Here is a 27027-nt window from a genome sequence, read left to right as displayed (position 1 = left end):
TTTATCTTGCAGAAAATGCCTATAATCTGACTTGTATCTTAGTGCAGACATCTGGGAAAATAAGTGAGGCCAATCACATAATTAGGAAATTACATATCTGTGGGTTTTACAGAAAATGACAGCGTTGCAGTTTGAAAAGGAAGGTCGTTTTTAATAATATTCAGTTACAATAAGGCTTGTGCAGCAATTGTTTATGTGATTTTATTATTTTTGCTATATTTTTCCTCAAGAAGGTAGAGTTACCCTTTAAGCTAACAACAGCTAGACATCAATTAGATAATGGAATCTATATTATTTGAGTAACCAATACATATAAATGATTCATTAGAAAGATTTTTACAAATCACCACTTATACAATAGAATGCATATATAAATAAAATAAAAAAACTGATAGCTAGCCCTTGCTGCAATACTATCTTGATCAGAATGTAGTTTACAATCTCACTATGAATATGCAGTTATTGCAATCCATATATTTCTAAACAACACTGCTTCACACGACAGGCTAGGCGCTGAGATATTTCTTGACATGTTTTCGCACAGAGCTTCATCAGGAGATCAGAGGTATTGTTGAATATTAATTTAAACAAAATCATTCAGGGTATGAACTCATATTTACATATAATGCTTATAGAGTATCTAACACAGTTAAATCAATATACAGTATCTCACAAAAGTTAGTATACCCCTCCCATTTTTGTAAATATTTTACTATATCTTTTAATGTGACAACACTGAAGAAATGACACTTTGCTAAATTGTAAAGTAGTGAGTGTACAGCTTGTATAACAGTGTAAATTTGCTGTCCCCTCAAAATAACTCATCACACAGCCATTAATGTCTAAATCACTGGCAACAAAAGTGAGTACACCTCTAAGTTAAAATGTCCAAATGGGGCACAATTAGCCATTTTCCCTCTCCGGTGTCATATGACTTGTTAGTGTTACAAGTTCTCAGGTGTGACTGGGGAGCAGGTGTGTTAAATTTGGTGTTATCGCTCTCACTCTCTCATACTGGTTACTGAAAGTTCAACATGTCACTTCATGGCAAAGACCTCTCCGAGGATCTGAAAAAAAAATGTTGCTCTACATAAAGATGGCCTAGGCTATAAGAAGATTTCCAGACCCTGAAACTGAGCTGCAGCACGGTGGCCAAGATAATACAGCGGTTTAACAGGACAGGTTCCACTCAGAACAGGACTCGCCATGGTCGACCAAAGAAGTTGAGTGCACATGCTCAGCGAAATATCCAAAGGTTGTCTTTGGGAAATAAACATATGAGTCCTGCCAGCATTGCAGAAGAGGTTTAAGGGGTGGGGGTCAGCCTGTCAGTGCTAAGACCATATGCCGCACACTGAATCAAATTGGTCTGCATGGCTGTCGTCCCAGAAGGAAGCCTCTTCTAAAGGTGATGCACAAGAAAGCCTGCAAACTGTTTGCTGAAGACAAGTAGACTAAGGACATGGATCACTGGAACCATGTCCTGTGGTCTGAAAAGACCAAGATAAAGTTATTTGGTTTAGATGGTGTCAAGTGTGTGGGCGGCAACCAGGTGATGAGTACAAAGACAAGTGTGTCTTGCCTATAGTCAAGCATGATGGTGGGAGTGTCATGGCCTGGGGCTGCATGAGTGCTGCCAGCACTGGGGAGCTACAGTTCAATGAGGGAACCATGAATGCCAACATGTACTGTGACATACTCAAGCAGAGTATGATCCCCTCCCTTCAGAGACTGGGCCACAGGGCAGTATTCCAACATGATAATGATCCCCAAACACACCTCCAAGGCGACCATGGAGGGTAAAGGTGATGTACTGGCTAAGCATGTCTCAAGACCTAAACCCTATTGAGCATCTGTAGTGCATCCTCAAACAGAAGGTGGAGGAGCACAAAGTCTCTAACATCTACCAGCTCCATGATATTGTCATGGGGGAGTGGAAGAGGACTCCAGTGGCAACCTGTGAAGCTCTGGTGAGCACCATGCCCAAGAGGGTTAAGGCAGTGCTGGAAAATAATGGTGGCCACACAAAATATTGACACTTTGGACCCAATTTGGACATTTTCACTTAGGGGTGTACTCACTTTTGTTGCCAGCGGTTTAGACATTAATGGCTGTGTGTTGAGTTATTTTGAGGGGACAGCAAATTTACATTTGCAGTTGGGACTGCCTTGTTCATCCAAGAGGTTACATGTGAAAAGAGCCTCTAACTGAGCGTGGAGTTCTGACCACACACAAATTGCCCTCATCTAATTGGCCAGTTTGTATGCATTCATAACACACTGAGGTCAGAGGTGGCCTTTAACTGCCTCAGAATGCAGCAAGCTATCTGCAGATATGCGTCTGCGTGAATGTAGTCTCAAGTATGTAGTACTACATACTTGTCTGCTTGCCTGTATGGCTGTAAGAAAAGGCCTCAGTCTGTACCTGGAAAAATAAACCTCCAACAATTTGGCACGTCACTATGCATACCATTGAACTTGTTCAAAACTGCAGTTCTTTTGTATACTGAAATAGGAAACCCAGGCAAACAGATATTTAAATACTATTGTCAAATAAAATAACCCCAGTTTCTTTGTAGCTTGTGTAAATACAACAGTGGCCGTCTTTACACAGGTACGCAATGTGTTAAAGTGGAATTTGGTGAACAGTGGTGGGGGTTGTCCTCCTCAAATGCTGCTAGAAGCCTGCTCTAGTGACTTCAAACACTAGGCATTTCATGTCTTTGTTTTATTTTTTGGACAACTTTAGATGATTCCTTTCATTTGATAGACATTTTCACTTTCAGCAAAAGAGAGGTTTGCCCAGACAAAACAGCTTTCTTTTTATTTGTATTGCCCTTGATGCCAATGGCCCTATAGCAGATGTCAGAATATGTGATATATACAGACCAGTAGGAGAGGTCTTCTCCTGAACACTGTTAAAAAACATGTCTAAGGCCAGCCATATAACATGGGTTGCAGGAAAGGAATTTGCTTGATTTCCCCATCAACACAGATAGTGTTGATGGGGGAATCCCTCCTGCTGGGCCATTGTCTTCTCCTGGCGGTGGGGGGGGCTTGGGGGGGGCAGGGACAGGCACGGGAAGCCATCCCCAGCAGGAGAGGACAGTGATTATTGCTAGCGGCTATAACAGCCGCTAGCAATAATTGCAAGAGAATCTGGCAGGCTGGTTGTACCCAGGTTGATTAATTAACTTGGTACATTCAGCCTGCCCATTAATGGTTCAAATGAGATTTGAACTGCATATGGCCGGCCTAAAGCTGCATTTTGCAAACACATTTAGGTGTGTTTAGACGTGTTTAGGTGCATCAAGGGTTTGGGCATTCATTCATTCCATTGGCCAAAATATTTGTTTATTCTGGTCATTGGAATGTATGGACGCTCAAGAGCTAAACACGCTTAGCGTTTAGGCATGTTTAATTTCATCTAGAGTTTTTCCTCCAAAACTGCAATGGATTTTTTTCTTTCTCTAAAAGCTCCTGCCTTTTACTTGTTAAAAAGCCCCTGCATTTAAATGACTGTAAACACCTACAGGTATGTGTGCATGGACACATAGGCTAATATAAAGCGGCAGGAAAAAAAAAGCCAAATGCCTCTAACAGCTATGTTTTTAACACCCTGTGTGCATCAGGCCTAAGATGTTTGTTGATCATGTAGTTTCAGTTTGTGTTGGGACATGAGGCATGCTGCATGGCACTGCACAGGTTAAAGTGATACTAAAGTTTCCTTTTTTTCTTTAATAATAACAAACATGATATACTTACCTGCTCTGTGCAGTGGTTTTGCACAGAGAAGCCTGTATCTTCCTCTTCATGGGTCCTTCTTTGGTGCTCCTGGCCCCTCCCTCCTGTCAAGAGCCCCTACAGCAAGCAGCTTGCTATGGGGGTACCTCAGCCAAGCCACAGCTCTATGTGTCCATTCAGATAAGGAGCCATGGTTCGGCCAGCCCCCTCTCTCTCCTGGCTAACTGACTTTTTTGACAGCAGCGGAAGCCAATGGCACCACTGCTGTGTCTCAGCCTATCAGTAGGGAGAATCCAGGACGTCCGAGGTAGTCGTGCACATTGCTGGATAGAGATGGGGCTCAGATAAGTATTAGTGAGGCTGAGGGGGGTTGCTGCACACATAGAATGCATTAGGATAAAAAACATTCTGCCTTTACATCCACTTTAACGCATGACCTACGTCTGTAGGACACTTCTGGTGAAGAAACTATATATCCCACAATCACTAAGTCTCTCAGTCTACAGCTGGTGCAGGTGAGAGCTACACAGTAATTTGATCTGACACATACACAAGAAAGCAGAGCATTCACAGACACAGAAATACATCATTAATGCAGCTAGGAGATGATGTGTTTAATCACATTAGTACTCCCACATTTGTGATGCAACACAGAGGGAATGGCACGGCATACAATAGATTCTGTATGAGCTGGAACTAGTTGCCTTGCATCCTTGGCGCATAGGGGCCAGCTAACTGAAGCAATTCATGACCATGGGGGAATCCAATAGCCACAACACTACAAACCACAGCCATAACATGAGTCCATCATTACAAGGTAAAGTAAACAAACAGCACATGGAATATAACTATACTACCTAATTAAAACAACAAAAACATTTAAAAGTGTACAATGCCTTTAAATGGAATATGTCACAAAGTTATATTCATCTCCTAGCCATCATTCTCAGACTCAGATGTTACCTGCTAGTTATACAATAGTGAAAATAAGCCTATTTAGCTTCTAACTGATATCACTGCCTCAAAAATTCAAAAAATGGCAGCTTCTATCCATGGTTTCTAAAACAGGTGTTTAGCTTCATAAAGAATTCTATTGAATTTCAGATTCTTTCAGAAGTCTATGTTTCTTACATTACAGGATGGAGGGACGGCATTACTGGCTGCCTGCCAGCATGGACACACCAAAGTGGTTGAGACGCTGCTGAAGAATGGAGCAAATATTCATGACCAGCTTTTTGTATGTACACATTAATCACAGACTGATCTCATGTGTGGACAGAGTGATTACAGGAAACTGATAATGAAGTCAGACATGTTTACTGTGTAATTCCATGTGCATTCATCTATATTTATATATATATTATGACCAATACACTTACACAAAAAAATACATATTCAGGTACATGGAACCATTACCTAGAAAGGAAATGATCAAAGTGGCAGCTGTACTTATCACCAGGGATGCTTAGGGAGTAACAGTAGTCCTCCTGCATGGTGCCCAGGCTCCCTAAGTTCAACAGGGGGGCCCAGACAGCTGAAAAGCTGAAAGAAGGGGAACCTGCACAGGATGAGGTAATTGGTGCGGTGGGGTGGCATTTACAGGAACCGATCCCATGTAGTTCCCCCTGCAGCAGTTGAAATCTGGTCTCTTCTCCTCTCACTCTCTCTGGCTTTTAGCAGCTTCAGGAGGGAACTAAAGGGGACCAGTTCCAATAAATGTGCAGGCAGCTTCACTGATCACCCCTTCTGTACAGGTTCCCCTTCCTTCTACTGAATGAGTGATTGGTACTGAACACCGTATTCATTCATAGCAGGAAGCATAGTAAACTGTGTTTACTATGCTTTTGTTTGTAAATGAACGGGGAGCTCCATGCAGAGCTTTTTCAGTTCGTTAATGCTGTGCAGCTGAGGCTGCAAAGAAAGAGGTTGAGGACTGTGTCCATAATCACTTACTTTGTCTCAAAAGGGAGACATCAGGTGTCTGTTTAGACCCTGTGATATTTCACCGAAGCCCCCCCCCCCCGCCCCCAACAAGGCTTTTCAAAAATTTTAAAAAAATATATACATATATTGTAAAAAATAATAAACATTTAATTTTAAAAATGTATAAAAATTAAAAACATATAATTAAAGCCTCATTCACATAGGTTTTCTGGCCCATGCAAAAAAAATTATAGAATAGAGGTAACACATTCTTGTATAAAAGAATCAGTTTTTATTCTACAAATATTAAAAGTGTATATAGCAACTGCAGAAGACAACAATATTACATGTAAACATTGCAAGACACTCTTATATATCATCACTCATCATCCCCATTAGACTTGGGTGATGGAATGCTTGCTGTGACTTTGACGCGTTTCACTGGTCCATGCCCGCTTCATCAGGAAGATAGCAACAGTCAAGCTCTATAATAATAAATAATATATTCATCAAGACCACAGTATAATGCGAAATAGTCAATACAGGTTTATTCATCCTGTTAGAAAACAAATATTATTACATACTTGTACTTTGTATGTAAGACAATCATAGACAAAATGATACACACAACCACCAATTATAAGCTTTCTGAAATAAATAGAACAGTTACTCCAAAATTAATCCATTCTCAATCCCGATAGAGGAATAAGCCTCCATGAGACTAGTGTTGTGTCATGTATAATACAGCTGAAAATAAAGAGGTGAAATAACAGTAATAGTATAGCATAATGCAAATAAAACGGTATATCTACTTGTCAAAATAAATGTTCCCAAATGATCATAATATCATCTATAAAAATATCATTGGGGGCTTAACTTTACCCAAAAACAACACCCCTACACCCCAATTTGAGAAAATTACCTTTATAGTCCCTTAAGGGCCTGAATGGTCACAGCCCCCCAGTAGAGTTAAATCCATTGTAATGCCAATTATATCAGAGGTCAGTATTATAAAGGCCAAAACTGGCTAGCAAAATTGTAAATGCCTGTACTCCACCTATCTAAAAGCAGACAACGTCCCAACTAAAGTGAATGCATAATAATCCATCCCTGATACACCTGCTGGCTCAAAAAACATCAAGAAAATGCCCCTGTAAATACCTTGAGTGCCGTCCTATTGAGGTCTTCCTAAATTCCAGCGAGAAGATGGTGACAGAGTGGCAGAGTCTACTCCATGATGGTTATGGCAGCAGAATCTCATGCTGCCTCTTTCCTATAAATAGGGGCTGCTATTGCAACCGCAGGGTGGCACCACCTTATTGGAGTGATTTGGCACCATTTCGCAGCCATTGACATGCTGCACATGTGCCATGGCCTTCGCGCATGTCACAACGTATTTTTGTGTGGCGCAATGCTAGGAGGATAAGGCTCATAAGGAGGAGCCAGTGGCAACTAGGGTATCCCAGAAGCCACACAGCTATAATCTAAAAACAACATTCAATATCAAGCATTCAGTATTAAAGAGGTTCCAAACCCCCCCAAAAAAAGAAAAAAAAACCCTGCATCACATACTAGCCCATTATGAAATACCTTAGAATGAAGCCCTGCAGCAGATGAGACGGCTGACAACTTCCCTGGTGTTGCAGATGAGATGGTCCTCCCCGGTGTTTCTTCCGGGTGTGCGGTCTCCACGCTGTGATTGGCAGAAGCCATGATGCCATTACTGTCATGCATGTCACGGCATAGGGCCCTAAAGAAACGACAGCCAAAACCTAATAAACATTTTTCAAAAAAAAAAAGAAACGACTTGGGCGAAACAACATGCGCTCCTTCAGAGCACATGTGCCAATGACATCGGTGGCGGCATATATAATAAATATCTCCTAAACAGTGCAAGTTTAGGAGATATTTACAGTACCTACAAGTAAGCCTTATAGGTTTACTTGTAGGTACAATTAAACAAGAAGACTTTACTTCCTCTTTAAGGGAATCTAGTTCTCAATGTAATAATGTGAACTTCTGTTTCACTCATTGCTGACCCCTACTGAACAAAAGATATATAACAACCTCTTAGTATCATTACAAAGCTGGTAAAAAGCTTTGTATTGATACTAAGAGGTTTCTATTCTTGGGAATTATTTGTGACTAAAGGAAAAAAAGTTTTTACCTCCTTAAATGTAAAGAGTTCTTTACTGTAATAGGTGTAAACATGTTGAATTGTCTCACTTAGTTCTAGTTAAAAAATAGGCTGGATATGTTTCCAATTGTACAAAATATTAACAGCTTCTAATTTAAGAAAAACAGCATTGTAGGGTGTTTATTTAGGGACACCGGACTGCCAAGTAACTTATTTGATTGCTTTAGGATGGATGTTTTCCCCTTTTAGAATAAACTAGAAAATGTTTTTTTGGCCTTCCTCTTTATCAACTAATCGTTTTGGATTCTAAGGATGCCATTTTATTTTGATGGGGGGGGGGGGGGGGTGATATCACTTGACATACAGTATATAACAAACTGCTGCCTCCTAAATGCCCACTTTTTGATAGCAAAATAGGGATTTTGTATGTAAATGCCATGCCCCAACTGCAAGCCAAGTATTTATTTTGGATAGAGCTGACAACAGTGTTCATAGACCCTTGTAGCCCCGATAATACTATGTACAGTATATACAATCCTTAGACAACAGCATTGAAAAACTTTGCCACCAAAACTCCCTCCTTGGGACAAACTATTCAGTATTAGAATGTTAGAATCACTGTAAAAGTTATCGTCAAGCACAATAACAAATTAACTTAAAGTTGAAGCTCAAGGGATTAAGATAAGAGGCTGCAATTCTGCTATGGGTTTCTTTGATACCTTTAGTGGTTTCCTCCTGGAAATTGAGTTGTCTTCATTTTCCTGTCAATAGATTGACACATATAACATATGTGACTGAGTACAGTATATGGGGTAGACAAGGTGTCTATGTATTTGTTGGTATCCACATCCCCGCTTCAATGGTGATTCAAAACACAGTTGAATGTGATTTTAATGGATACCCAAAGGTATACCACACCAACAGACATTGAAAAAATTGATTATATAGTATGGTTTATTTCACACAAATATTAAAAACAATCCACAAAACACAATCATCATATATTTGCCATAAATTGTATCTTCATTCTTTTAGGGTTATGTTATACAAACACAAAAATGAGTTCTGTAAATGGTATTGTCAATGTATTCGTAGCTGGAGCATGAACAACTCCCTATTGTCCTCTATGCGTTTCACAGATAAGTCAGCTTGTTCAGGAGAAACACAGTCAGATTACTTTTCTATACATATTAAGAAAAAGAGAAATTAATACATAAATACATATACTGTATACGGATATACAGTATATATGTTACAGGTATGGTATATAGCGCCATCAATTTACACAGTGCTTTACATTTATAGTGTACTTTCACATCTATGAGTGTGAGAAATAAGGATAGAAATAATATATGTATCTCAGTATGTACAGAAAGGTAATTTGATTGTGTTTATCTTGAAGAGACGTTCTGATCTGTGAAACATCTAGAGAACAAGAAACAGTCCTCCATGCTCCAGATATATACCTTATAAACAACCTATGTTGCTGTGAACATATCCAAACCACCACCTGGATCCAAGATTCGGATAGCAGGAGAGCACAGGTATAGATACCAACCGTCATGGAAGAGGAATTCCAAAGGCAGTTGCGAGAGATGCGGATACAGCACAAGGGACCAGTATCGGTGCAGGTCCTGCTGGGATGGTATGATTCTGTCCGCCTACAATGAAAGGCTTTGACTGCGGTGGCCTGGGACTATTGTACTGGAGGCTGTCCAAGGACCCTGACTTTGGGAGTGATCTGGAGTGGCGTTTGGAGGAAATAATGGAGCACAGAGAGCGAAGACTCTGAAGTGCTCTGGGCACAGGAAGATTTGGCGTTTCTGGCCTTTCAGGAATGGGAGCTGGAGATTGTCTACAGGAAACTGCTAGACTGCTCAGCAGCAGGGTGGGGCTCCCTTTGCCTGGGACTATCCAAAAATACCAGTCGACAGCTCGGAAATCACAGCTGAAGAGTTAGCAATGTGGCATACAAACAGTGTGTTTTGCCCACCTGCCCCTGCAGCTATGGATGCAGAGGTCCTATTTCAGATGCAGCAAGTGCTGAATGACCTTGACAATCCTGTTTCTGCACAAGACGAAGTTGGATGGAGGAATGTGCCTGTTCAGCAGCATGCCAGAGAATCGGCAGTGGAAAATCCAGAGATTGCCGTGCCCAAAGCAAAAGTGGTGACAATAGGGCAGAGCTCTGCTAACCTCTTGCCAGCACTGATATGATCTTTTTAGTTCCACAGACAGGAGATCGTGAACCTCTATCCCCAGACACCAGTTGCAGAGACTGGGGATTTTATAGACTTTTCTGCTGAGGAAGAACAACATAGTGAGCTTCCAGCAGAAGAGCTGGTATCAGGGCCAATATTCACTGAGTTCTGCCCAGCAACAAAAACAGCATCTGTGGAGTTACGAGAGACTTCTCCAGCTGAAATGCTGGCCACCGGACAGAGGATCCAAGACCTCTGTTCCACACCTGCGGCAGTTCCAGAGGCCCATGGCGAGAAGGTCACAATCATTCCCCAACAGTTTGCCAGAGTGGATGATGTGGGGTCCTCAGCTGAAGTGCTAACAGGGCAGAATGCTACTTGCCTCTGCACACAACTGCAGTTTGAGCTGATATCGGTGGATGGGACTGCGGTCTCCACTGACACCAACCCAGCAGAAGCGCTGGCAATAGGCCAAAGTGCTGCTAGCCTCTGCCCTTAACTAACAGAAGAAGGAGTTAACAGAAGAGGGAGTTCCTGTGAAATGGATGGGACTTCGGTCTCAACTGACAAAACCCCAGAAAATGGTGCGGCACTGAGACAGGAAGATGTCAGCCATGCTTTGTAAGCACTGCAGGATTTTCATCTACTGAAAGTGGATGGGAATTCAGTCTCCACTTGTATACCACAGGGATGCTGGGAAGTCAGCCCAGATCCCCAACAGCATGAAGGAGTAGGCCCAGCCAACCTGTCTTCTTTACATCGGTGGAGAAGGGCCAGTCCACGCTTCTCCCCAGCGGTGGGTATGTTCTCTGAGAGAGGCAGAAGTTGGCTGGGTGAGTAATGCTATGTTTGGGACAATTTATTTGGGGTACTGTGTGGATATTGGCATTGGGAGATTGGAACTACTGACTAACTTCAGAGTCAACCCGTCTGGGGTCTCCTCCCGTGTTAGTCTGCTGCCGAAAGGGGAGAGATGTGACGGGAGGCCCGTGGAACCCAGAATCCCCTGGGGAGGTTGGGAAACCCTTGTTCCAGCTCCCCATGCACCTCCTATGTTTGAGTCACCCGGTGTCTCTAAGAGGGGCACAGGAGGAGCGAGAAATCCAGTATGATCTGTTCTAATCGGACTCACTGTACAACCACACTGGAATGTTGTGTGTGTGTATGTATATATATATATATATATATATATATATATATATAGTATATTGTCTGATTTTGTTGTGTACTCTTTGCTGGGTCGTTTGGGGTGTGGTTGTATTCCATTGTTCTATTTTGTCTGTTTGCCTTGGGAGAAAAGTATATTATGGGATGTATGTATGTGGAGGGGTGGAATACCTCCAGCAGCCCCTCCCTGTTGATAAGACTGTTTACTGATGAGGAGTTTGAATACACCTGACCTGTGTGTCTATTGTTATTGGACAGTTTATCTCACCCTGAATGCATAGGTGGGGGGTGGGGAGCTTGTCCCTGAGCGTATACCTGTGTACCTGTGTTTGTATAAACAGTTTGATGTTTTTCACCCTACATTGAGTTACGGTTAATGACTGGGGTACTGTGGGATCTTGGACTGTGTGGTACCGGACAGATTTTACAGCAGGCATACTCATCCTGAGTATGGGGGTGCGTCACACAACTATGATAGAAAATAAAATGAAAAATATAAGTGCAGCGCTATTAATCTATCATGTGAAATATCCAGTGATATCAAATTATTTTAATTTTATTTTATATGTTGTGTAGCGCCCTGCTCCTAATGAGCAGACGCTATTGTTATTTTCTCAAATTTAAGTTGTCTGAGCTGCAGTTTGGCTCAGGCTAATTATTCCAAAGTTCTGGTTTCTGTACCAGTTCAGCTGGTTTGCGCTAATTTCCACTTGCCCGTAGGTGTTGCTGTCACCAACGGTAAGTGTAGAAATGCAACAGGCTGGATGCATTGAATACCAACTTTATTCGGAAATAGCCAAGTGGGAGTGGTTCACCGGCTGTGCATTCTGGGTGGGGGTATTTAAGGTACTGACAACATTTTGAGGGGTCTCTTTTCGCTATCCCGACTTCATGGCCCTCCTGGCCTGGGGTGTGTACTGCATGTTCCTGTGCCTCGGGGCTGGCTGGCCCGAGGCTTTGCAACTGAGAGAGTACTCCCAAAAGTTTTGGGGCCTACTGATCCAGGGGTGGTCCTGTGCTGTCTTGCCTGCGGGGAGAAGCCAAGCAACTGGGGGATCCATGGGCGGACTTTTCCAGGAGTGGACCTGGCATCAAGGCTGGTATCTCTGGAGGAGCCTGGAAACCCAGTTAGAGGACGCAACCCGGGTCACCAACCATACAGTATCGCCGGGTCGGCTGAAGGAAACTGGAACTGTGACAGTTCTTTAATTTCTCAAGAAGTTTCATTTAAATTGACAAGTCTGTGGCAGAGACTTTGTCTGAGCATCCCACCGGCTGCTAGGTCAGTGAGAGAGTCCTATCTGGTGATTGCTGGATCCAGTCTGTGGAAGCTGTTTGTCCTCTGGATCAGGAAAATACCTCTAACCCGCAATTACCAGGTACCTGAACTCCCCTTAACCCTCTAACCCTCTATTGAAAGACTTTGTGTTTTTCCCAAATAAATCTTGAAAAGAGGACTAAGTGTTGGAACTAACATTCTTTGGGTTTACTTTCCAACGGGATCCCTGAGACGGAGAAGCGAGCAGGTGAGGTAACGGTAAGTCCAATAAAAACCAGCAGCTCCTTCGGGGGTCAGTGCTACAGTTGTATGGTGAGGTGAATTTACTGGAAGTGTACAGCAGCTGTGGGGAACTAATTAGTAAACTTTATAGTTTATTTATAGCATATAACTTTAAGTAGGTGGCACTAATTGTCTTTTATACACAATAAATAATTATAGAAAACGGCAAGCTCTTAGTAAATTTGTCTACATCGAACCCACTGAATATAGAAACATAAGAACTTTCATCTTAGTTGGTTCATTAACTGACATTGTCATCAGCACTGTGTTGTGTATGTGCGGGATATATTTCTTATGGCACACATAATGAGCAGTGCAAAACCTGCACAGTGTATTATTTTAGTTCCTACCCATAAACCAAACTTTTGCTTCAGGATGAAATCAGTGACCTTATTTAACCAGCACACTGACTGCTTTGAACATGAATTACCATATGAACATGTGCCCATAAGGGAGACGGCTTAGGTGAGGTAGGGTAAGCTTGGCAAAAAGTCCACGTACTTTTGCAGGTATCCTTATTTTTAACTTGTGGACGCGTACATTACATATATAAAATCTTGTACCAACAAGTTAGTATCTTTTATTGCTTGTTGCAGCTTAGAAAACATCTGATTTACAAGTCTGCATCAACTGGAAAATTGTAAAGTAAAACACGGCATACACCCATCATTAAGATTCCTGGGCCAGTGATGGCATTTGGAGCAGGGCAATTACTCAGGACCCCAACTGCCTCGTGATCTTTGTACCTGATAGGAGGCAGCCACCTACATGTTTAATATACAGTATGTAAGGATGTAAAGTTTGAGTACAGTTTTTCAGAACATTTTAGAAAAATGTACAATTCATTTTCATATTAAATCTGCTGTAACTGATTAAAAAACAAAAATATAGTGTACCTTCGGTAAACAAATATTTTGTATTATTATTGAACAGTTACCAATAAAATATTTTTTAATATAACTTTCTGATTTTTGTATGCTTGCTGTACCTGTACTTTTTTTTCATATTCATGTGTGGATATTATTCTGCTAGGAAGTGGAAAAGTAAACTTCTGTTGTAGGAAAAAAATATTAATCTTGTTTGAATTTGGCCTAAAAAGTACATAAAAAGATAACAAAGTTGCTATATAAAAGTGTTGTCAACTTGTAATGTATAGGGGGCCTCAAATACGGCCCTTAAAATCTCTAAAAAGGGCTGCATATAATAATTATTATATGTCAAACGACAGAAAACAAAAAAGCACAGAGATACTAATTAAAGGAACAGAAAAGGAGGGAAAGTAATGGGACTTAATCGGCACCCCAAAGGCAAACGTTTTTGGGGCTCTGATAAAGTTCCATCACTTTCCTCTTTTTCTGCCCCTCAAATTAGGGTCTGTATGTTTTTTTTTTTGATGATTAGGAACTCCCCTTTCCCTTTTTTCAATTTAAATTGAAATCTTTTTTTTTGAACTAAGAGTTACCCACCAGTTTAACTATTTTCAGTAATGCAACATAAGATGACCATAAACTAAAGACTTACTAGAAGAAATGGTCAGGGACTCTTCTACAGGACTACTTGGAGACCGAAGTCATGTTGTAGGAGACTGTCAGAGTCTGGGAAAACGCTACATGAAATTTCTAGCGATGACTCTTATTAAAGGTTCCTTTAAATGCTCCCACTACTGACTCCTGGGGCACAGGGACCGCACTTCAAGTTGTCTACAGGCCTCAGGTTGGGCATCGGGACTATATATCATACTAAATTTCAACAAACCCATAGTAACCATGGAAAGAAAATTTTTATTTACTGTTTAGCTATAGAAATCTAGAAGAAGACTACACACCTCTATATTTATTCTAATGAGCTTTATTGTGTAAAACATATACTTTGATGTGCTTATTTCTGTTTCTTGTTCTAGGATGGGGCAACTTCGCTATTTCTGGCTGCACAGGGAGGGTATGTGGATGTCATTCGATTATTACTTACATACGGTGCGAAGGCCAATCAGCCACGCCAGGTAATTGTATAACTGAGCTGCTGAGTTTACTGTTATTATTTATCCAGTATAACCTGTCTGTGCCTTGTACTTGTCCAAATCCATTTCTGCTGAGTTTTTATTATAAGTTTAATGTTTTACAAAGACAAGATTGTCAGCTCAAAGGTTCTAAATTAAAGAGCATGGGCTGAGTCAATAGACCAAGGAAAAATTGTGCAAAAATATCATTCGCATTAACTGAGCAGTTTATTTTTATTTTTTATTATTCCCCTTCCCATAACAGGCCAAGGCATCCAGCAAAGCTGTCAATTACAGGGTTTGTAAAAAATTATATTACATTGACGGGGATGTTTTCTACACCTTTTATTAATATGGCTTAGGCCTATTTTCCAAAATTAAAATAAAATAAAGTTAAACCGATTGCATTACCTGCTTAAAAAATGTTAGCTGGGGCTGGGCATTAATGTGTACCTTAGACTACCTTGTCCACACATACACTGCTGTGTGAGTTTACTGTAGAAAGAATAGTGTTGTCACACTTTTACAGAAAGTGTAAAAATGCCCCAAAGGAAGTGCCCCAACATTGGTACCAGCTACCAGTGGGTTAGCTAAAGAAATATATGGACTTTAAAAAGAAAAGACAGGAAGTTCAGCTCACAGCAGCGGTACACATGATGTCTACCAGACCAGGAAGTGAGGGGAAAGCTCCCCAATAGGGACACATCTATAAAAATAAGTTCTAACTCTATTTCTCTTCCAAAATATAAAACTGTTTTAGCTGCAGCTCCATTTAAAATGGGAGTCTCACTATACTGCAGCCTTGCCTTTCAATTTTTGCTCTTTTTTTATTATTATCTACTTGTATTTTCTCCCTGTCAGACCAAAAGTGTCAGGCTATATGTCATCTTATCTCCTGCACAAACTCAGTGTTAATAATATCACAACAACCACTAATAGCACATATGCCAATAGCACCATCAAGATTACATGAAATAGACCAAAAGGCTTTATTAAACGGACTATCCTCCCCTAGCGTCTGAACTTTAGTAGGAGACAGATCAGCCTCCATGGGGGCCTTACAGCCGGACACTACAATGAAAATTCTTCTCTGACAAAGCGTAAGTAAATAACAGAACACACACAGTGGAGATACAGATTCTTACAAATGTCTGATGTCTGTTCCCGACTAGCTTTCTCTAAAATTGGTCTAACCAATATTGCAGCTTCCCAGTGACTCTTGAGGAGGCAGAATCTGCCTTTGAAGGAAATCCACTGACTGAGAAAAAGTCATAATTTTTTTTTCAGCTCAAGGTCAAAACAATCTTCACTTATTACCCCTGCTGTAACAATGAGGAAGGGACATTTTAGGGATGGGTGAACTTGTAGCAAAGTAGGATGAAGCAGCTGTACCGTATTCTCACAGCAACACTTGCTAGTAGAGTTGGGCGAACAGTTCGAGGTGAGCAAAAGTTCGGGCCGAACATCTCCTGTTCACCAATTCAGCGGACATCCAAATTTGTGGGGCGCTTAGTGCCCCACAATGCACTGTGCACTGCACAGTGCATTCTAAGCCCCGTTTTGACACTTTTTTGGTGAATGGATACAATGTACCCCATACTCATTCACATAGGGAGGGCCAGGATCTAGGAGCCCCCTTGTTACATGGGACTTCCAGATTCCTTCAAGCCCCCTGCACCCAGACCCCCACAACCACCGCCCAGGGTTGTCAGCCCCATCAACATGGGGACAAGCTGCTTTGGGGTGGAGGGCACAGCATGCTCGGATAAGGGCCTGGTATGGATCTGGATTTAATTGCTGCCAATGATATTGCATTGCTGGCAATTTGAGGCTGGGTTCACAATATTGCGGGGCATCCAATTTGCATAGCAGGAGATTGTGACCAGCTCTTTATGGAGCCAGTTCTCACATCTCCACAGCAGCTCTGGTGCATATTGCACAGGAGCCCTGTGCATCTTTTGGTCCATTTCAGGTCCGAATTCAGTCTAAAATTGGGGCTAAAATCAGACCTGAAAAGGTAAATGGAGATGCACCAGACTCCTGCTGTGAGCTGCTGCATTCTCCAGTGTGAACCCAGCCTAAATGGCATTTTTTTTTCTTTATATATGTCAGTTTTGCTGAAGCATGTTCTATACATGGTATAGATGTGCCACTTTAAAGGCAGACTCAGCCCAGATTCACACTGAGCTGCGGGAATGAAGCCATGCAAGTTCAGTGATATCACTCCTGCATGTCAGTCCAGATTTTGGCCACAATTTCAGAGACATCTGTGCAGGTTTCTTCACAGATGTTAATGTAAAATCTCAGCCCAAAATCACAAAAAGTAGTACAGAAACTTAATTTTGAAATCGGTGAAACGCCGCAAATGTGGCGTCGCACCGATTGGGACGATGCCATTGATGGCAATCGCCATCGATTTGACATGCGATTTGACATGTCAAATTGGCAGCAATTGCCGGCAATGGCATTGCCCTAATCAGTGCAACGCCACATCTACAGCGCTGCACAGATTTCAAAAAGTAGTTTCTGCACTACTTTTTGCGATTTCGGGACGTGATTTACATTGACATCTGTGCAGAAACTTCTGCACAGATGTCTCTGAAATCACATCCGAAATCGGGACTGACATGCAGGAGTGAAATCGTGAAAGTTCAGTTGAACTCGCACAGCTTCATTCCCGCAGCTCAGTGTGAACCTGGGCTAATGACTCTCCAGGCATTAAAGGAATTTCTTATTTTTATTGTTTCACTTTAACCACTTTCAGACCGGACCATTTTGCTGGTAAATGACCAGAGGTCTTTTTACAATTTGGCACTGCGCTGCTTTAACTGGTAATTGCGCGGTCATGCAATGTTGTACCCAAACAAAATTTGCGTCCTTTTCTTCCCACAAATAGAGCTTTCTTTTGATGGTATTTGATTGCCTCTGCGATTTTTATTTTTTGCGATATAAACGTAAAAAGACCGCAAATTTTGAAAAAAAATGATATTTTCTACTTTTTGTTATTAGAAAAATCCAATAAACTCAATTTTAGTCATACATTTAGGCCAAAATGTATTCAGCCACATGTCTTTGGTAAAAAAAAAGTCAATAATTGTATATTTATTGGTTTGCGCAAAAGTTGTCACATCTACAAACTAAGGTACGTTTTCTGGAATTTACGCAGCTTTTAGTTTACGACTGCCTATCTCATTTCTTGAGGTGCTAAAATGACAGGGCAGTACAAAACCCCCCCAAATGACCCCATTTTGGAAAGTAGACCCCCTAAGGAAATTGATAAGAGGCATGTTGAGCCCATTGAATATTTTATTTTTTTGCCTCAAGCGATTGAATAATGACAAAAAAAAAATTTTTTTTTTTTTTTTACACAAAGTTGTCACTAAATGATATATTGCTCACACATGCTATGGGCGTATGTGAAATGACACCCCAAAATAAATTCTGCTGCTTCTCCTGAGTACGGGGATACCACATATGTGGGACTTTTTGGGAGCCTAGCCGCGTACAGGGCCCCGAAAACCAAGCACCGCCTTCAGGCTTTCTAAGGGCGTAAATTTTTGATTTCACGCCTCACTACCTATTACAGTTTTGAAGGCCATAAAATGCCAAGATGGCACAAAACCCCCACAAATGACCCCATTTTAGAAAGTAGACACCCCAAGCTATTTGCTGAGAGGCATGTTGAGTCCATGGAATATTTTATATTTTGCCACAAGTTGCGGGAAAATTACAAACTTTTTTTTTTTTTTTTTCACAAAGTTGTCACTAAATGATATATTGCTCATGCATGCCATGGGCATATGTGAAATGACACCCCAAAATAAATTCTGCTGCTTCTCCTGAGTACGGGGATACCACATATGTGGGACTTTTTGGGAGCCTAGCCGCGTACGGGGCCCCGAAAACCAAGCACCGCCTTCAGGCTTTCTAAGGGCGTAATTTTTTGAGTTCACTTCTCACTACCTATTACAGTTTTGAAGGCCATAAAATGCCAAGATGGCACAAAACCCCCACAAATGACCCCATTTTAGAAAGTAGACACCCCAAGCTATTTGCTGAGAGGCATGTTGAGTCCATGGAATATTTTATATTTTGCCACAAGTTGCGGGAAAATTACAAACTTTTTTTTTTTTTTTTTTTTTTTCACAAAGTTGTCACTAAATGATATATTGCTCATGCATGCCATGGGCATATGTGAAATGACACCCCAAAATAAATTCTGCTGCTTCTCCTGAGTACGGGGATACCACATATGTGGGACTTTTTGGGAGCCTAGCCGCGTACGGGGCCCCGAAAACCAAGCACCGCCTTCAGGCTTTCTAAGGGCGTAATTTTTTGAGTTCACTTCTCACTACCTATTACAGTTTTGAAGGCCATAAAATGCCAAGATGGCACAAAACCCCCACAAATGACCCCATTTTAGAAAGTAGACACCCCAAGCTATTTGCTGAGAGGCATGTTGAGTCCATGGAATATTTTATATTTTGCCACAAGTTGCGGGAAAATTACAAACTTTTTTTTTTTTTCACAAAGTTGTCACTAAATGATATATTGCTCACGCATGCCATGGGCATATGTGAAATGACACCCCAAAATAAATTCTGCTGCTTCTCCTGAGTACGGGGATACCACATATGTGGGACTTTTTGGGAGCCTAGCCGCGTACGGGGCCCCAAAAACCAAGCACCGCCTTCAGGCTTTCTAAGGGCGTTACAGTTTTGAAGGCCATAAAATGCCAAGATGGCACAAACCCCCCCCCCCAAATGACCCCATTTTAGAAAGTAGACACCCCTAAATTTAGGGGTACACTAGTGAGACTAGGTAATAAATGGCGGGTGCCCTGAAACTATAAAAAAATAACTAACCAACCAGCGTCACCTGTAACAGTTATATGGTGATCACTGGTGAAAGGGTTAACTAGGGGGCAATCAGGGGGCTTTATGCGGTAGTATATGGGGGTCCCTGGCGCTATAAAAAGCTGCGGCGAACCTAAATACCTACCTGCCTAACTAGCGTCACCTGTGACACTAATACAGCGATCAGAAAAACGATCGCTTATTAGGCTGGGTTCACACTGGAGCGATGCGGGAACGCCACGAATGCGCGGCGGGTTCCCGCATCGCATGCCTCCCGGCGGCAGTTCACACTGCCCTATGCGAACTGCTGGGAGTGTCAGTGAAATGTTAATGACACCCCCAGATCAGTTCGCATATCGCAGTGCGATCTGCAAACTTGGATCGCATGGTGTGAACACCCATGCGATCCGATTCTGCTGCGGACCAAAAAAAGGGTCCCGTGCGAGTTTGCGGCGGGTGCGGCGGGTGCGACACGAATTCAGCCATACTATCTGTATAGCTGAACTCGAATCGCACAGAGATCGGATGTGATTTGCACTGCAGTGCGGTGCGAATCACATCCGTTCTCATAAACCGCTGCAATGTGAACCCAGCCTTAGTGACACTGGCGACGGGGGGTGATCACGGGGTTAAACCTTTATTGGGGGGGTTAGGGGGGTACCTTAGAACTAAAGGGGGCTAACCCTAACTGCCCTAACAGTTATTAGTCACAAATGACACCTGCCGGGTGATCAGGGGGTTAAACCTTTATTAGGTAATAAATGGCGGGTGCCCTGAAACTATAAAAAAATAACTAACCAACCAGCGTCACCTGTAACAGTTATATGGTGATCACTGGTGAAAGGGTTAACTAGGGGGCAATCAGGGGGCTTTATGCGGTAGTATATGGGGGTCCCTAGCGCTATAAAAAGCTGCGGCGAACCTAAATACCTACCTGCCTAACTAGCGTCACCTGTGACACTAATACGGCGATCAGAAAAATGATCGCTTATTAGGCTGGGTTCACACTGGAGCGATGCGGAAACGCCGCGAATCCGCGGCGGGTTCCCGCATCGCATGCCTCCCGGCGGCAGTTCACACTGCCCTATGCGAACTGCTGGGAGTGTCAGTGAAATGTTACTGACACCCCCAGATCAGTTCGCATATCGCAGTGCGATCTGCAAACTCGGATCGCATGGTGTGAACACCCATGCGATCCGATTCTGCTGCGGGCCAAAAAAAGGGTCCCGTGCGAATTTGCGGCGGGTGCGGCGGGTGTGGCGGGTGCGGCGGGTGCGGCGAATGGCTGAACTCGAATCGCACAGAGATCGGATGTGATTTGCACTGCAGTGCGGTGCGAATCACATTCGTTCTCATAAACCGCTGCAATGTGAACCCAGCCTTAGTGACACTGGCGACGGGGGGTGATCACGGGGTTAAACCTTTATTGGGGGGGTTAGGGGGGTACATTAGAACTAAAGGGGGCTAACCCTAACTGCCCTAACAGTTATTACAGTCACAAATGACACCAATGCAAAAAAAAAAAAAAAAAAAAAAAAAATGACATTGGTGTCACTGTGACTGGGGGGCAGGGGTAATTGGGGGGGTGATCGGGGGGTAAAGGGGGGGTGTGAGTGTGCCTGGCATGTTCTACTGTGTGTGGGATGTGTTGGTGCAACTCACTGATCCGCTCTCCTCCGTGTCGGAACGAAAAATACCGACACGGAGGAGAGAATACATCACTTCCTCTCCTGTGTTTACATTACAGGAGAGGAAGTGATGTCACCGGGGATTTCCATTCGTCGGGAGCGATCGCGAGGGGGTGGCCATGAATGAATGGCCGTCCCCTCGTCCGGGATCGCTCCCGAACGAAAACCGACCGCCGCAGGCACCGGGCGGGGGCCCGATCGGGCCCCCGACCCGCGGGAGGCAAATCACGTACATGTATGTGATTATGCCTGCCTGTGCCATTCTGCCGACGTACATCGGCGTGAGGCGGTCGGCAAGTGGTTAAGCATCATTAAAATCACTGCTCCTGTAAAAATGATCTTTTTTGAAAAACATTTTTGCATTGATACATGTCTTCCGAGGCAGTACCCAGGCCCCCATACCCTTTTTATGGGCAATAACTTGCATATAAGCCTTCAAAATGGGGACTTTTGATTTTTTAAGTTTGGGTCACATAGACTTAAATAGGGCATGAGTCCTAACTCTTGCGATGTTCGAGAGCTCTGGCATGAACTGAACCCAGGGGTGTGTTTTCTGCCCAATTCTACTCATTAGATTGAATAACACTACTTATGGTGACCATAGTGAATTATTATGACTGTGCAATGCTTCCAGTATTGTATTGTGTGAGACAGAAGGTGAAATTGGTAGTTACAGCATACAATTGGTCATGTGAACTTTTCTTGCAGGGAAAAATCATACAGTTTTTGTATTTCATACCACCAGTGCTTGTTATGGGGGTTTCGGAGTATGACAATGGTTTAGATCTTAGAGAAGTCAGCATTAAACTTGCATAGTAAAAAGTGAATATTTAGCCTGCTGCTATATAACAATACAAATGCCAATTTTTTTTCCCTTTTTTTACATATTTAAAGTTTATTGAGATAAAATAATTAGATGAGATAATAATAAAGACTGAGGTAATAAAGGGATGCAGCATACACACATTCAGACCCCCATCTGACTCATAGGGGGAGAATTTACCCCCTTCCTGACCGCGCCATTTTTTTGTGATACGACGCTGTGTCACTTTAACTGACAATTGCGTGGTCGTGCGATGCTGTACCCAAACAAAATTGACGTCCTTTTTTTCCCACAAATGGAGCATTCTTTTTGTGGTATTTATTATTATTATTAATATTATACAGGAATTATATAACGCCAACAGTTTATGTAGCGCTTTGGTCCTTAGAGCTTACAATCTAAGAGGGAAGGTCAAGAGATACAAGAAGTTATAACTGTGGGCAATTTGCTGATTGAGAAGATAAATGTACAGTTGTTAGGTGAGGGCCAGATAGGCTTCCCTGAAGAGATGAGTTTTCAGGGATAATCTGAAAGTGGATAGAGTAAAAGAAAATCGGACAGATTGGGGTAGAGCATTCCAGAGGATGGAGCTCTTGAGAAGTCCTGAAGGCGAGCATGAGACGAAGTGACATGGGAATGTAAGAGCAGGGGTCTTGGGAGGAGTTTTGCATTGCTGGCAATTTGAGGCTGGGTTCACAATATTGCGGGGCATCCAATTTGCATAGCAGGAGATTGTGACCAGCTCTTTATGGAGCCGGTTCTCACATCTCCACAGCAGCTCTGGTGCATATTGCACAGGAGCCCTGTGCATCTTTTGGTCCATTTCAGGTCCGAATTCAGTCTAAAATTGGGGCTAAAATCAGACCTGAAAAGGTAAATGGAGATGCACCAGACTCCTGCTGTGAGCTGCTGCATTCTCCAGTGTGAACCCAGCCTAAATGGCATTTTTTTTTCTTTATATATGTCAGTTTTGCTGAAGCATGTTCTATACATGGTATAGATGTGCCACTTTAAAGGCAGACTCAGCCCAGATTCACACTGAGCTGCGGGAATGAAGCCATGCAAGTTCAGTGATATCACTCCTGCATGTCAGTCCAGATTTTGGCCACAATTTCAGAGACATCTGTGCAGGTTTCTTCACAGATGTTAATGTAAAATCTCAGCCCAAAATCACAAAAAGTAGTACAGAAACTTAATTTTGAAATCGGTGAAACGCCGCAAATGTGGCGTCGCACCGATTGGGACGATGCCATTGATGGCAATCGCCATCGATTTGACATGCGATTTGACATGTCAAATTGGCAGCAATTGCCGGCAATGGCATTGCCCTAATCAGTGCAACGCCACATCTACAGCGCTGCACAGATTTCAAAAAGTAGTTTCTGCACTACTTTTTGCGATTTCGGGACGTGATTTACATTGACATCTGTGCAGAAACTTCTGCACAGATGTCTCTGAAATCACATCCGAAATCGGGACTGACATGCGGGAGTGAAATCGTGAAAGTTCAGTTGAACTCGCACAGCTTCATTCCCGCAGCTCAGTGTGAACCTGGGCTAATGACTCTCCAGGCATTAAAGGAATTTCTTATTTTTATTGTTTCACTTTAAGCATCATTAAAATCACTGCTCCTGTAAAAATGATCTTTTTTGAAAAACATTTTTGCATTGATACATGTCTTCCGAGGCAGTACCCAGGCCCCCATACCCTTTTTATGGGCAATAACTTGCATATAAGCCTTCAAAATGGGGACTTTTGATTTTTTAAGTTTGGGTCACATAGACTTAAATAGGGCATGAGTCCTAACTCTTGCGATGTTCGAGAGCTCTGGCATGAACTGAACCCAGGGGTGTGTTTTCTGCCCAATTCTACTCATTAGATTGAATAACACTACTTATGGTGACCATAGTGAATTATTATGACTGTGCAATGCTTCCAGTATTGTATTGTGTGAGACAGAAGGTGAAATTGGTAGTTACAGCATACAATTGGTCATGTGAACTTTTCTTGCAGGGAAAAATCATACAGTTTTTGTATTTCATACCACCAGTGCTTGTTATGGGGGTTTCGGAGTATGACAATGGTTTAGATCTTAGAGAAGTCAGCATTAAACTTGCATAGTAAAAAGTGAATATTTAGCCTGCTGCTATATAACAATACAAATGCCATTTTTTTTTTCCCTTTTTTTACATATTTAAAGTTTATTGAGATAAAATAATTAGATGAGATAATAATAAAGACTGAGGTAATAAAGGGATGCAGCATACACACATTCAGACCCCCATCTGACTCATAGGGGGAGAATTTACCCCCTTCCTGACCGCGCCATTTTTTTGTGATACGACGCTGTGTCACTTTAACTGACAATTGCGTGGTCGTGCGATGCTGTACCCAAACAAAATTGACGTCCTTTTTTTCCCACAAATGGAGCATTCTTTTTGTGGTATTTATTATTATTATTATTAATATTATACAGGAATTATATAACGCCAACAGTTTATGTAGCGCTTTGGTCCTTAGAGCTTACAATCTAAGAGGGAAGGTCAAGAGATACAAGAAGTTATAACTGTGGGCAATTTGCTGATTGAGAAGATAAATGTACAGTTGTTAGGTGAGGGCCAGATAGGCTTCCCTGAAGAGATGAGTTTTCAGGGATAATCTGAAAGTGGATAGAGTAAAAGAAAATCGGACAGATTGGGGTAGAGCATTCCAGAGGATGGAGCTCTTGAGAAGTCCTGAAGGCGAGCATGAGACGAAGTGACATGGGAATGTAAGAGCAGGGGTCTTGGGAGGAGTGAAGAGAATGATTAGGTTGGTATTTTGAGACTAGATTAGTAATGTAGCTGGGGACCAGGTTGTGGATGGCGTTGTAAGTTATAGTTAGTATCTTGAATTTAATTTGGTGGCTGAGTGGCAGCCAATGGAGTTATTGGCAGAGAGGTATAGCAGACGCTGAGCGGTTTGTGAGGTGGATGAGCCTGGCAGCAGCATTCAGGATGAACTGAAGTGGGGATAGCCTATTTAGTGTCAATGAGGAGGGAGTTGCAGTAGTCGAGGCGGGAGATGACCAGGGAGTGGATTAGAAGCTTTGTGGTGACATTGGTTAGGAAGTGGTGTATCTTGGAGATGTTGCGGAGGTTGAGGCGGCAAATTTTGGATAGCGATAGGATGTGGGGCCGAAAGATTATTTCAGAGTCCAGGATTACACCTAGGACCTTGGCGTGGGGAGACAAATTGAAAGTGGAGCCATTGATATTGACAGAGAAATCAGGGGAAGCAGCACCTGAGGGAGGAAATATGAGCTCGGTTTTGGATAGGTTGAGTTTGAGGAAGTGATGTGACATCCAGGCTGATATGTCTGCTCGCAAGTTGGTAATGTATGAGGAGACAGATGGAGAGAGCTGGGGGGTGGAGAGATAGATTTGGGTGTCATCAGCTTAGAGACAATCAACTGACCCAGGGAGGTGGTGTGGATTGAGAAAAGGAGAGGTCCAAGAACAGAACCTTGGGGGACCCCAATGGAGAAAGGAAGAGGAGGGGATAAAGTAGAGTTGTAAGTGACACTGAAGGAGCAGCGGGATAGGTAGGATGAGAACCAGCGAAGAGTATAATCACGGAGACCAAAGGAGTGGAGTTTATTGAGGAGGAGGGGGTGGTCCACTATGCCAAAGGCAGCAGAGAGATCCAGGAGAAGTAGTACAGAATAGTGGCCACTGGTTTTATCCCTTGGTAAGTAATTTGATCACCTCTGCAGTTTTTATTTTTTACGCTATAAACAAAAAAGAACGACAATTTTGAAAAAAACTGAATATTTTTTACTTTTTGCTATAATAAATATCCCCCAAAAATATATAAAAAAACAATTTTTTTCCTCAGTTTATGCCGATATGTATTCTTCTACATATTGTTGGTAAAAAAAAATCACAATAAGCGTATATTGATTGGTTTGCGCAAAAGGTTTGCGCAAAAGTTATAGCGTCTACAAAATAGGGGATAGATTTGTGGCATTTTTATTATTATTATTTGTTTAACTAGTAATGGCGGCGAGCTGCAATTTTTATCGGGACTGCGACATTGCGGGGGACAGATCAGGCACTTTTAGCACTATTTTGGAACCATTGACATCTGTACAGCGATTCAGAGCTATATAGCCACTGATTACTGTATAAATCTCAGTGGCAGGGAAGGGGTTAACACTAGGGGCGATCAAGGGGTTAAATGTGTTACCTAGGGAGTGATCCTAACTGTGGGGGTATGGGACTGCCTGGGTGAGGAGAGTGATCATTGATCCTAAGCATTAGTAACTACAGATCGCTCTACTTGCCCCTGACAGAACTGAGATGTTTATATGGACAGATCTCCATTCTCTCCTTCTCGGAAGCAATCGCGAGTAGCCGGCGGCCATCGTGCGCACAAGCTCCTACATCATGCCATGCGCGCCCTATACGCTGTACAGAGTGCCTTTCTGCCACCATCAATTGACAGCAGATGGTCGGCAAGTAGTTAAACTGGAGCACTAAAAATCAACTGCAGTTGTGCATGATAGCCAATCAGCTTCTAAGTTCAGCTTGTTCAGTTAGGCTTTAATAATAAAACCTGTAAGCTGAAGGGTTTCTAAGCAGAGCTGTACCAGATATTGCACCATGCAATGGGGGATGTTTTTTTTTATGAAGCCAGAGGCTCTAATAGGCTTCAAAAAAGGGTGGCTCACGGAGCAGAGCACTGCGCTCTGAGCCCACCCAGTTGTGTGACAATGAATGAAAGAATATCTGCTATTCTCACTCTGATCCTCCTCCCGGCCAATCAGGAAATGGGTCCCGAGACCCGTCACCTGATTGGCTGAAAGGACAGGCGATCCTTTTGGAATCCTAGGAGGAGAAGGGGCGGAAGCCGTCATGATGCAGAGAAGACGGAGACGCCCGTCTCCTTGTA

The 27027-nt window shown here is 42.5% G+C and overlaps 1 protein-coding gene across 1 annotated transcript in view; it reads left to right on the top strand.

The window, feature by feature from the left end:
* Positions 1 to 27027, top strand: part of ANKRD29 (ankyrin repeat domain 29) — a 76580-nt gene that overhangs the window by 43676 nt on the left and 5877 nt on the right. The window contains exons 5-6 of the mRNA XM_077493953.1: positions 4882 to 4980; positions 14633 to 14731. Coding sequence (XP_077350079.1) covers positions 4882 to 4980; positions 14633 to 14731 — 198 coding nt within the window. The remainder of the gene's footprint in view (positions 1 to 4881; positions 4981 to 14632; positions 14732 to 27027) is intronic.

Source organism: Lithobates pipiens, unplaced genomic scaffold (assembly GCF_037356315.1).
Source record: "Lithobates pipiens isolate NorthernLeopardFrog02 unplaced genomic scaffold, aLitPip1_a1.2 Scaffold_19, whole genome shotgun sequence".
Lineage (NCBI taxonomy): Eukaryota > Metazoa > Chordata > Amphibia > Anura > Ranidae > Lithobates > Lithobates pipiens.
The sequence above is the reverse complement of the archived record's forward strand: the minus strand, read 5'-3'. Positions and strand labels throughout refer to the sequence as shown.